This window comes from Pseudomyrmex gracilis, unplaced genomic scaffold (genome assembly GCF_002006095.1).
Source record: "Pseudomyrmex gracilis isolate BER0280 unplaced genomic scaffold, ASM200609v1 scaffold_144, whole genome shotgun sequence".
NCBI lineage: Eukaryota > Metazoa > Arthropoda > Insecta > Hymenoptera > Formicidae > Pseudomyrmex > Pseudomyrmex gracilis.
Window position 1 is genome coordinate 1641 of NW_018020728.1, and position 13908 is coordinate 15548.

The 13908-nt window shown below is 29.0% G+C and overlaps 2 protein-coding genes across 3 annotated transcripts; both read left to right on the forward strand.

The window, feature by feature from the left end:
* The first annotated feature begins 2463 nt into the window (after positions 1-2463).
* Positions 2464-6244, forward strand: LOC109857117 (endoplasmic reticulum aminopeptidase 2-like). Its single transcript, XM_020433123.1, has 7 exons — positions 2464-2666; positions 3341-3452; positions 3754-3919; positions 4166-4253; positions 4709-5179; positions 5664-5844; positions 6017-6244. Exons 3-7 carry the CDS (start codon positions 3754-3756, stop codon positions 6242-6244), a joined length of 1134 nt encoding a protein of 377 aa, XP_020288712.1. The 5' UTR covers positions 2464-2666; positions 3341-3452.
* A 1817-nt stretch (positions 6245-8061) lies between these two features.
* LOC109857123 (thyrotropin-releasing hormone-degrading ectoenzyme-like) lies at positions 8062-12851 on the forward strand. Of its 2 annotated transcripts, XM_020433129.1 has the most exons (7): positions 8062-8142; positions 9254-9354; positions 9638-10143; positions 10974-11441; positions 11814-12021; positions 12222-12409; positions 12771-12851. In XM_020433129.1, exons 3-6 carry the CDS (start codon positions 9638-9640, stop codon positions 12405-12407), a joined length of 1368 nt encoding a protein of 455 aa, XP_020288718.1. In that variant the 5' UTR covers positions 8062-8142; positions 9254-9354; the 3' UTR covers positions 12408-12409; positions 12771-12851. The 2 variants fall into 2 exon arrangements, 1 of the variants encoding a protein (XP_020288718.1); XR_002250456.1 differs by lacking the exon at positions 11814-12021.
* The last annotated feature ends 1057 nt before the right edge of the window (positions 12852-13908 follow it).

Sequence of the window (13908 nt, forward strand, 5' to 3'; positions counted from 1 at the left end):
TTTTTTATATTTTTTAAAATACATATATATATTTATTTGTATTTTCTACATCTCTACTTTCATATTTCTATATCAATTTCTCCTAAAGAACCGATATAGAATATTTTTTGGAGACTTGTGTTCTTTTGTACTTCTATATCAATTTCTCTTAAAGTACTGATATAGAATCTTTTTTTAAAGACTTATATTCTTTATATATTTTTTCTACGTCCACTTTTATATTTCTATATCAATTTCTCTTAAAGAACCGATATAGAATCGTTTTTTGGAGACTTATGTGTGGTTTTTATATCTATTCTCTACATTTTTATTCTTTTATATTTAATCTTTGCAAAAATATATATTTGAAATATATATTTGAAATATATATATTGAAAAATATATATTGAAATATATATTTTTTCTATCTATTATAAAATAATAGATAGAAAATAAGAAATATTAATATTTCTATCTCTTCTAATTATACTTGATGGGCGTTATCGGGTGGATATAATTCTTCTTTCAATCATAAAATCTAAAACAAAACTCGGACGTGAAACTAAAATATATCTAAACTATTATTTTTTAATTTTAAAACAATTGCCCCTCGCGTAAAATATTTGATAGGTTTTAAAACTTTTCAAAGTAAATAGGTAGATAGGTAGTTATCTGTGTAGGTAGGGATGCGTATTTACAAGTGCTTGTAGAAAATAAATTAGGCCGGATAGATAAGAAATATGTTAGATCGGAGGTAGGTAGGTAGAAGAATTAAAAATGTACAATTAGGATCAAGGCTGTTATGCAGCCTTAATCTTAATTAATGAGGCTAGTAACGTTTAAGATATGTCAGATGGTTAAGATAGGTAGGTAGTATTATATATATTATGTATATATTGTATAATATTGTATTATATTGTATGTCATATGTAATATATGTAAACTATTGTATTCTATTACAATGTATAAAAAATTGTAAAATGAAACTTAAAAATTGAAAACACTGATAAAGAATTGTAATAAAGCAGAGTAATAGATATTCTTTTTGGAATTGCAACTTTTCAGACGTATATATTTGTGTACCGGCAAAACACCTTTGTGTAATATACATGTCTTTTTGTGTAATTTGTATTTATACGTATATATGTAATTTTTGATAAAATAAAATAAAATTTATAAAGCAAAAGCAGCAAATGATGATGTAAAAGGAGATGATACACTCCACGAATTCTGATGCTGCTCGCTAAAATAATATTATTTTTTTGACTATCACATCTTTTTTTGTATATCACATTTATGTTGTGTGGAAAGTTGCAATGTTTTTTTTTTTTTTATCCTTTTCTATTCTCCTTTCGTATCTTCTCATCACGAGACTCCGATCATTTTAAATTTCAAAAGAAATCAAATCCACGCTCGCGAATATACACGCCTGAAGAAGGTGACCATTTGAGCGCGTGCACATAGCACGGAATAGAACCGCACGCTGTGGACCGACATGTCGCTCGTGGACTGGCTGCGTAGTTCCAATGTGTACCATTCGTGGACATGCGCTAGTTTACGGGGCGGAAAAGCGATTACACATTCTCTTATGGACCTGGCCGCTCTCAGGCTTCTCTCTGGTTTAGCTGTTATCGCTTTTCCGTTCTATGTTTACCAGCGCTATGTCCATCCTAGTGCACATTGGCAACTACGTAACCACATCCACGAGATGTGTCGATAAAGAATCTTATGTCGGTAAAAAAAAAAGATCAAAAGAAAAGATCAAGAGCGGCTGCGACAACTGCATAGCTGTTATCACTATTCAGAAAAGAATGTTTCTCGAAAATTAAATTGCTATGTTAAAGTCTAATATTTTGGCGGCTTTAGTCGTACAAAGCAGAGAGAAGACTGATAGTCTTGTTTTATATTCCTATAATCCTTACAACAGTTACTGATAATTTTTAGATCGCTATTCGGTTTGAAACCCATCGATTTTCGCGTTTCGAAGTTTTTGATGCTAACGAAACATCTGAGAAATATCGCAAATTCTGATGGGTTTTATCTCGATATTCGGCCTGCAACCCATCGATTTTCGCATTTGAAAGTGTTGCGGTGCCAGCAGTTTGAAAAAATTGTGGGAATCGCGTAAATGACCACATGGCAATCTGCCGATTAGCTCTTATTCGGAAATGATGAGAATCGACCAGTCAGAACATAAAATGTCACTCACAGATTAATCAAGTGTGTTCTGATTAAATTAGAAATTCGAATGTGATCTCAATATGGGTTGTATGTACGCGGTGCCACGTCGATGTGCAAAATTTATAACTAACTGATACTATCCAATCTTTCGTCAAAAAGCAATAGAAAATTGACCACAAATACTTTTCATGTATTTTATATGTACCAAAATTCATAAGTGAAAAAAAAATTCGGAATTTGCTTTAACAGAGAAAATGATTTTGTACGAGTTTTCGGTTACGGTCATTTTCGCGCTTCAGATGTTTCGAAGAATCATTCCGTCTTTATTTCCCATTATATTCAAGATAAAGCATGTAGTAATCGGTACACGTGCATGACCTTTCCCGACATTTGCCAGAAAGTTCCGTAATATGGTAAATATTTCTTGACTACAAGCACACTCTTACACTCTTACACCACGTTCAGTTTCAATAAATCTTTAAAACGATACAGATCGGATGCAGATTGTAAGTACTTTTTTATATTAACGTTTTTTTGAGTAAGAAGTTAATATTGTTATAATTTGCACACGAAGAAATGTATATAAAACAACAGGTAGAAGTAAATCTTTTAAAACAGAGCGCGCATGTGTTAAAAGCCAGTGTTTTCTTAAACAAAAACAAAATTGTTATCAAAATCGTCGCATTGTTGTTGTTTTATCGAATAAGACATGAATTTTATTGCTTTAAAAGTGAGTTTGACGCGAGAACGTTTGGTTTTACTAAATACAACGTCACAGATTGATAGCAGATGCACACAAGTCGGCAGATTGGAAACAAATTGCTGTCTTTTTACGACATCTATGTTTTCGACAGTGTGCTGTTAAAAATATTTTTCGGACATTTAACCAAGGTTCTTTAAAGATTTTGTTTGTTTTCTCTACATTAAGATTTCTGCGCAAATTAGAATACGTGTACGTAATATGCACGTAGAAGATTTGTAAAAATTGAGAACACGCACAATTTTTCATTATTACGTCGAACAGATGTAACAATTTATATATAAACTTATGTTCAAACATATTTTATTCTCCCAATCGCAAGAGTATTTCCGCAACCAAACGTGCAACTAAACGAAATTATATTTCACAGTGTAACACGCAAATACAAATTTCAGAATTATATTTGTTGAGTTTTTCCAGATTTTCAAACGACATAATTTTAGACTTTTTAGAGACGATTTTCCCAAAAAGATCTGAAAGCTATAAGACAGAGAAAATTCATCACTCACGGTGCATTTCATAATTTCACAAGGTGAGTGCAGATATATGTACGTTTGCGACTGCGCAATGTACATTTTTGACAGTTTTGACTCATCATGTTATATAAAAAAATAATTTGTACATATTCTCAATTGCGTTTTACAAAGTTTGTAATATTACTGAAGTTTTATATTTAGAGTTTTAATTTTTAATAGGTCACTTTCACTCTTTCTTTTTCTTTTGTGTTTTGTAAACTTTAACACGATTCTTACTTATCTTCAAGTTAAAGTTATAACAATTCTCCGATGAGTTTTATTTCTTTGTTTTCTGTAATACAACAATTTTGTTTACAGATGTGTAAAGAAAGAGTTATCATGCCTTTTTTACTATTGTCACTAAGTAACAGTCTAATTTTTTCCGCAAAAATAAATACTGATTATATATTGGGCACGTATAACATAACACCATTATATTACGAACTCATTTTAATGCCAGAAATAGAAGAAGGTTTCTTTAGAGGTGAATGCCGTATCACTATTCGTATTGAAGAGAAAAAGCAAACAATAAGTTTTCACTCATACATGAATAAAATAGAAACCGCCACATTAAAGAAGATTGACCCGAATAATATGATAATAAATAAACCTTGCAATCGGAAGCATTTAGTTGCAACTTATACACCGAAGACCTATAGTTTTTTTTTCCAAATGGGACTTGTTAAACTAGACTTTGATGAAATAATAGAATGTGGATATTATGTTTTAGAAATACAATTTTATAGTAGGTTTACTGAAAATACTACGATTGATGGCTTTCTTCGAACTTCCTGTACAGACCTCAGTGGAAATAAACAGTGAGTACAATTCAAAATAAAAAAAATAATATCTAGTTTGTTGTGAAAGTAGGGATCATTATTTTACGCTTTACAAGTTCACTTTAAGCATCTAGATATTAAAGTAGATATTAAAGTATAGGAGATATTTAGACAGCAAATAACAAAAACAAACCGTCTTCAGTAATAAGTCATTTCAGTAAATTATGATAATTACCATAATTTTACATATATGTTACAATAAGTTAAAGTTACGTCTTTACTCTGTACATGTATATATATCCCATTGACAAAATGACGTCGTTTTGACGTTGTCATTATGCTGCTAGAGCAAATGTCATATTTTGCGTTATTTATAAATATTTCTAACTAGTTGTATGTTTGTCAATGTGACTTTTACACAATTGTGCAATTTTTATGTGATAAACACTGTGATCGAAATATCTATAACATTTCTTTTGTTATAAATACTATAGATGGATGATAGTAACGCGAACTCAAATGAGTGGACCACAAACAATCTTTCCATGTTGGAACAATCCACGTTTCAAGACAGTTTTTAGCGTTTCTATACGCCATCCTAAAAACTATATGGCTTTCTCGAATTCGAAAATACGTAATTCAACGTTTGACGGAGACATGATGTGGACGCACTTCGAATCTACTCCTTCTATATCCCCACATTGCATAGCTATCGTTGCAATGCCCGAACACACTCCGTATCGTGATCAGTACGATCATGATCACGTTATGTTGTGGTCTTTATTAGACAACTTTGCACATCGGACTCAATTAAACTTAACATGGAACATTATTTGGAAAGTCAAGACGTATTTAGAACAACTTAATATATTAGACCAATGCAAAGTTACGGATACAAATTACATCGCTACAACTGATTTTTCAGAAAATGACGTCATTGCGACTCATGCTTTTGTTATTTATAGGTAATATATGTAAGGCAATTACTTCAATTTTCAAGTTTTTAAATACGTTTGTATATATAACAATGTAACGTTTGTAGATTTTTGTGTTTATGAAATGAATATAAGTATAACTAGCTGGACATTTAGTGATTTAGTGCAAACATAAGTGATATTTGTGTTATTTTTAATTTTGGTAAAACTCGCGGCTTAGTTTTGAATCAACCCGATATTATGGCAATAATTATAACACAAAGTATTTATATATAGAAAAATAGACAAACTAATAATAAAACCAAAAGGTTGTGTACCTTAAAAAATATTTCATTTAAAACAGTGAGCATTGTTATTATTAATATCTAGTAATTTATCAATTATTTCTAGTTTTTCAATAAATGTTCGGCTAGTGACATACATATCCAGTCATCGAGATACGTATTTTGTCTTGCAATGTAAATGAAACACACTCATTCAGGAACAAGTGAAATTATTTTTAACATTATTTTAGAGAACAACATATACTCTTTACCGAAAATATATCTTCAGTTCAGGACAAATTAAATGTAATATCCTTCATAGTACAGCAAATGACATATCAGTGGATTCTTCGATCAATAAGCTCATTATCTTGGTCTTCCTCTTGGTTACACGGCGCGACTAACTTTTTTAGCACATATATACTTCGAAAGGTTGTTACATATAATTTTTTCTAAAAATGCTAAATCCATCGAATGTAAATCTTGTCGCAAATGTGCCCAATATGTATATTTCCTATGCAGAAAGTGGGGTCTGTTATTTTGAGAACATTGTCGATAGATTTACAGAAAAATTTCATTCTAATCCATTAATTTTCATTTATAGATAGTTCCACAATTAGAATGGATAAATTCGTCAATTCTAATGAAATATGAAGAAATATATTCCACATCTTTTCATTTTAATGTGGAAGACGTAGTGGAATTTATAATATCTTTGAGATCAACTGATGATTTCAGAAATGTTCGAAAAGAGAAAACAATTACTTCGTTAGATTTTCTTAAATCAAAGATAGAGAATATAATAAACCAATATAAATTCTTAAACGTATAGAATCTAAACACATAAGGAAAGTCTCTTTTTTTTAATCTATTTGCTATAAATAAGTACTTATATTTTTAACTACTTATATATTTAACTATTAATTAAACGATTAATAACATTAATACTTAATTATTATTGTATTATAGTTAAGTATTATAGCATAACATTTATATTTATTATATTTAAACGTACAAGTATGTACCTCGTGAGCAAATCATTGCTGGAGAAAAACCAGAAGAACAACTTTTCGGTCCAGATGTGTATGTGTAATGTTTATCATTCAAATAATCATGACTATCAACTAAACGACAAAATAAAGTATTTGAAATGAAATAAAAGACTTTATTATTAGCTCAGTTGTTGAATCCTATAATATATTTAGTTATATATTATACAGTCTTATCTATATAATATATTATTTAAAAGTATTGATTTTTCATGCTATTCAATGTAAACATTGATTTCACGAACAATATTTTATATATATTTTATATATATTATAATTAAAAAAATATTACATATAGTATATAACTGAAGTTTTAATACTTACTTCATTTATATATATTGACTAAATAATAGTTTATTCACAAGGAATATTTTTTGAAATGACAAATAAACATAAAACAACACGAGACACTCGAACGCTGTATTCGTTATATCAAATTTGAGTAGAACTCTTGCAAAATTGTTTAATCAGCATTAATATATCATCTTTGTGACGATTTTTTAAGTAAACAAAGACGTTTCGGATTTGTTTTTGACAAAGTAAAAACATTTTATTGTGTAATTTATTGACATGCAATAAGATTGTTATTTTTGAAAGAGCCTGAGATAGTCGTTGTAAATGTCTTTTCAAGTCGCACGCGTCGTAGCTTTAGCTGTGTTAATGAACGTATATCGTGTTTCGTCTCTTTCTTTCTTTATTTTGAAGTATCATTGCGTTACTGTTATGTTACACTTTCCTGTAACTTGAGCGACCAAAGCGTTGTGAACACTGCATTGATTATTACGGTGGTCATCCGGTGCTTGTCTTCTTAACGAGGCCTTAGTGGCTCTCCGGTGATATCGGTGTTACTATATTTTTTAAAACGATTAAAATAAAATAAAAACTGTAGTCACAGATAACCACTGGCTAAATAAATATTGATAAGAATATCTATGATCTTATTTAATCATATTAATATTTTATCATTATGTACTTAGAATTATAAAGATTCTATTATAGGCACCAGGATAGAATTGACAGTTAACACCTTCCCACACAAATTGCCGTACTATAAGACATACCGTAACAGTTATCAAAGTAAGAATTTTTGCATCATAAAGCTGCCATTTTGGAACCTAAACGATTGTAATTGGTCAATTCTTACGGTATGTCTTACGTTACAGCGCTTTTGTGTGCAGCAGTTCTTTAATCTACATTACAAGATACAAACCGACTAACAGTTCATAGGTATATAATCAAAGTATATCAAACTGTAGATAGAGAGTGAGAGTGAAATAAAATTAGCGACGATCTCTAAATCACTTCGGCCACTTAATGTTTTGGATTTAAATAATTGCAGTACTTGTTTGTCAGAATTGATCAGAATTCATCAATCCTGATGAAAAAGAAATTCGCGGAAATAGTTGCTTTAAAAAGAAATGATTTCATGTGAGTTTACGTATACTTCGAAGACTACAGATGCTTCGAAGCACTCTGTTACATCTTTATTTTTTATTAAATTCCAAACAAGGATGCAAGATGTTGTTTTCGGTACACATATCGCATGACCTTCACCGACATTGCCAGACAATTCTGTAGTATATAACAGGTATTTCTATAAGTCAAGTTACACTCTTACAACACGTTCAGTTTCGATCATTCTATGACACAATACACATCGGACACAGAGTGCGATAGCGATGTAAGTATTTCTTTACATATTTGTTTCTTGTAAGAAAGTTATGCGCTAAGTGTTATAATTTGCACAGGACTGTTGGTATGTTATAATTTGGAAAACTGTTGGTATACGAACAACTTCCTTAAAACATACCGTGCATTTGTGCTCTAGAAATTAAAAATTTTATGCAAAATATACATACATATGTATATATATATGTGTGTGTGTGTGTGTTAGTGAAGGACAAGTTGTATGTTTTCCATTATTAAATTCTTATATTTAATTATATATTTATATTTATTTGTACATGCCGAAAGTGTTTTTTAAATTCATTATCCGTAAAAAAAATGGAATAACAGTTTCCTAGCGTACACGTGGAATTAAACTTCTTCTTTTAGATAATAATAATAATTCCTGTTTTTTATTTAGAACATTTATAAGCTTGTAGATGCCGAAAAGATATTGGACAATCATTTAAAACGCACGCAAGCACGATGCCACGAAATGATTGTTCTACATATTTTTAACATATACAGGCTTATAAATGTTCTAAATAAACATGTTTTGTTGTTTTATCATGATTTGATAGTGTTATCATCACGTCTTACAATGTATTTAAACCAAAAACATACACAGATTGCTGTCATTGCGATTGTTTGCCTTAAAACGTAAGGAGTTTGCAAACTTATAAAGTACTGCACGTATATGTATAGAAGATTCAAATAGTTCAAAAATATGCACAAGGGAAATATGATCGATTTATTTTTGCAGTCAGTTTCAAAATTATCAACGCATCAGATTTTAATGTAGTACACATTTCTTATCTCTGTGTTGCATAAAATTGTATCAATTGTTATGCAAGTATTTTAATGTAGTCATTTTTAATGTCGTCAATTTTTTCTAAAAAAACATAGTTTAAAATATACTTAATAAACAGTACTTTACTCGTTTCTGTTGTTGAGATCGAGCAAATGTGAAAACAGTTTCTATGAACGGTTTATATAAACTTATGTTCAAATTCATATTTTCATTTATACTATTTTCCAATTTGCAAAAGTACGTTGCAACCAAGATTTGCAAGTATAACAAGCAGAAATTGCAAATATAAATTTTCGAAAATTATGTGTTTTTTCAGATTATCTATTTCGGACGATACTTTCAGACTTTTTGACTACTTTTCAAAAAGATTTGTATCCAATATAACACAAGTTCGACGCAAGTTCATTAATTTTTAAGGTAAGATATATACATTAACACAACTGCAGCACATTTCCGATTAATCATCACGTCACGGTATACAAGAAATACTAAACAATTTTTATATTTTATATTGCGTTTTACAAAGTTTCTATTAATCTTTAGTTTTATTCATCTCAATAGCATTTTCTTTCTCTTATTTTCTATTTCTGTACAATTCGATATAACTTGCTATTTTCCTTACATAAAAGTTATACTAGAAATAAACAATTCTGAGTTTTCTTTCTCGTCCTTTCTTGTAATGCAAAAATTCGTTTCACAGATGCAGAAAGTAAAAATTGTCATGCTTTTTTTACAACTGTTTATAAGTAACATACTAATTGTTCTCGTAGACGGAAACTATAATTATAGAGAATTCACATTTAAGGAACACATAACACCATTATATTACAAACTCGACATAGAATTACCTAATCATATTAGACAAAATATTGCCATTAATGGTGAAAGCCGTATCACTATTCGTATTGAAGAGAACATCGAACATCTAGGTTTTCTATCATTCGCATTTGTACAAGACGTTACGTTGCATAAGATAAATCCGTATAATGTAACAATAAGAGAACCGTATGTTCGAGAACATTTAATTGCAACATATAAACCAAAAAAGCATCAGCTTAAAGATTCACTTGTTGTCTTAGTTTTTAACAAAGCGATAGAATGTGGATATTATGTTTTGGAAATAATATTTTCTACGGAAGTGACTAATAGTGCAGAGACGGATGGCTTCATTTTAACTTCCTATAAAAACCTAAAAGGAGAATTACAGTGAGTAAAAATTTAAAATAATAGTGATATTTACAGTTTGTTAGGTGTTTTAGAGGTTAAAAAAGTGATAGTGTATAGTAGTGTTAGGTGTTTTAGAGATAACAAGAATTTTTATCTGATATTAAATCACAGAAGCATATACCTAAAGTTTAAGGAGATATAAAGTAGTTCCATTATTAGGTCACTTCAGTGACTTATAATAATTATCATAAGTAACTCAAGTTGTTGAGCTTAAAATGTAATACAAAAAATATTATATGTAATATAAAAAATTATTAAAAAAGTTTTTTTTCCATTTGTAATTTACAATTTATATGTTATTTATATGTTATGTAAAGCAGTGAAAATACACAAGAAGAAGAATTTTATATTTTAATAACTGTTTATTTCCGTTTGGATCTTAAGTAATTATCACCGATAAAAAATATATGGATAGCATAGAAGTACTACCTATAACTTATATTTCTCCAAAAAACAGTATCAGTTATTTCTCATAGAAACAAAGTAGATATATATTGTTTTAGTTTGTTATATTTACGCACTATCTTTTTTAATAATTCACATACGTTTTTCAAACAAAAGTAACTTAATAATGGGACAAATACTTCATATGATATATATAGACATTTATATATATATATATATATGACTATGATATATAAAGTCATATCATATACCAATAACAAAATGACGTTTTTATGCCGGTTTTCTTATCACATTAAGTATTTATAAATAGTCATGCATTCGTCAATGTAATTTTTACACAATAATACAAATATTGACAAACATTATAACTAACATCTATAGTGTTTTGTTCTTAATACTACTAGATGGATGGTAGCAACACAAACTCGAGTAAGAGGTCCACAAGCACTATTTCCATGTTGGGACAATCCACGTTTGAAAACAGTTTTTGATGTTTCCATACGCCATCGTACAAACTACATGGTTTTCACAAATTCAAAAATACATAATTTTGAACTTGAGAAAAGTAACGTACGGATGTGGACGCACTTCGAATCTACTCCTCCTATACCCGCACACTGCATAGACATCATTGTATTGCCTAAGACCTCATATTTCACTTATGTTTATTTAGATAATGTCACAATGTGGATCCCAGACATCTCAGATTTATCACCCGAATTTGATTTTGCATGGAACATTACTAAAGAAGTCACAAAGTACTTAATGGAACAAAATTTATTAGACCAATGCAAAGTGACGCAAACAAATTACATCGCACTCGAAAATTTGTCACATGAAATCCTTGTAAATCCTTCTTTCATTCTTTACAGGTAATGTTCAATTATTTTAATAGTCATTCTTTCAAAAACGTACATATACAATAAGAGATATAGAATTTTGAGTTAAAGCAAAATACATGTTCCATTGTCCGATAGGTACTGAATATTTATTAGAATGATACAAACATAATTGCGAGTTTTTTAATATTTTTAAGTTGTAAAAATATCTTAAAACATATAACGTAAAAACATTGAGAAGTAGCATTATTACGATTTAAATATATAATTATGTCTGTAACAAATATCTAAATGTTGATCCAGTCTTTGAGACAATTACATTATTTCTAGCAATGTAAATACAATTATATTGAAGTATAAGTATTCAGGAAAGATTAAAAGTATTTTTAATATTATTTTATATAGAAAAGAAAATATACAAATACATTCCGTATCTTGGTACTACTCCTTATATCTAATATCTCCTAAAGAACAAAAAGAAATGAATGTAGCGCTCTTAATAGCACAGAAAATAACATATCAATGGATTCTTCGATCAACAAACCCATCTTACTGGCTATTTTCACGTGTAAAAGATGGATCGAACTTTTTAGCCATGTGTATACTTCAAAAGGTTGTTACATATATTTTTCTTTTCATTCTAAATGCGGTAAAGTTGTTGTGTTGCAACTTTATCTATGATATATGTGATATCATAGATATACCTAAACTATATATCTCGGTTAGAGAAAAAAGCAAAGTCTATTATTTTTAGAACACTGACACCGAAGTTACACAAAAACTTTATTCTATTCTATTATTTTGCTTTTCTAGGTACTTCCAGAATTTAAAGTTGCATTTTGGCAGATCAAAAGTCAATATGAATATTTTTATGAAATATCTTTAATAGAGTATTCATACATAACATCTTTTATCATCGATGAAAATGACGTAATGAGATTTATAATCTCTACGAGAACTGAACTCTGCGAATCCAACGAGGAATCTTTCTTCAATTAAAGGTATAACTGAGAAAAAATAAGAATATATTTATCCGATATAAAAAATAGTATGCGGCACGGAAAGCCGAAAATTTCAGGTTCGACTCCTGGCCGAGGAGTTTTTTTCGCAATATTTTAAAATTAGTTAGAGGGGTTCTCATATATGTGATGCAAATATAGCATCCTATATGAATTTAAGAATTGAAATCTCAATTCAAAAACTCACGTGTAAGATTTACACGTGAATAATATAAAAAAAACACAAAGCATTGTGTTTTTTTTTGTATCATACATGTAAAAGTTATGCGGAGTTGTATAGTTGATAAGATTGTAACAATTTTTCAAGAATATACCTTTAAATATTTGACGTATTTTGTTGTAGATTCAATTGCATAAAAAGATCAAACCTTTGACCTGAACTAACGGATCCTATTTTCTCAGCTTACCAATATTTATTAACAAACATTTATCATTGTTATTTATTTTAATTATTAATTATTTAACGTTATTGATTAAGTAAGTAAATTAATAGTTCACTATTATTGTAATAATATATACTTCAGTATTATATTTAACTATTGTAAAACAACATTAGTTGAGTTATTATCTTTAATCTTATGAGTATGTACGAGTATGTGAGCACACAAAACATTCATGATAAGAAGACTTTTGGTCCAGATATATAATGTATGTAATTCAAATATAATCACATGAATACTACCTAAACAACAAAATAAAGTATTTGCAATGAAATAAAAGATTGTAATGTTAGCACAACTGTTGAGTTCAGTTATCTGTAATATATTATGTAAAAGTATTGTTTTTTTATGCTGTTCAATGTAAACATTGATTTCAAGAAAAATATTTTGTGTTATAAGACAAAAAAGTAGAGAGCTTGTGGTTCAAGTTAAAGATGGACGTTTAAATGTAACATAAAACGCAGTGTATTCCGGACGTGTTTTATCTTCTAATTGTTTTATCGAGCCGTTATTACAATATTAATTATATTTTATGTTATAAAAAAATACACATACTGAATGTTACATAAACTGAAGCTTTAATACTGTATTTAGTGATCAAATATTTTATTCATAAAAAATATTACTTGAAATTTCAAATAGCAACATAAGAAACTCGAATTCGTTATCAAATTTGAAATCAAATTTTGATTGGCTGTTACTGCGTATCCACACGAGAACAAAGCATTGTGTTTTTTTTCATCATACATGTAAAAGTTATGCGGAGTTGTCTAGTTGACATTTGTCCATTACGACGATGGTTTTGTAAGTAAATAAAGACATTTCAGATTTTCTTTTGTGGCAAGATGAAAACATTTAATCGTCTTTATCAAAACTAACCGATTGCACTGTAGGACCACGGTGATCACAGATAATCACCAGCGAGATAAAATATTGATAAGGATATCTTATTTAATCTTATTAATATTACTTTATGTGGTATCATTATGTACGTAGAATATAAAAATTTTATTGTAAACACCATGATAAAAAACTGACAGT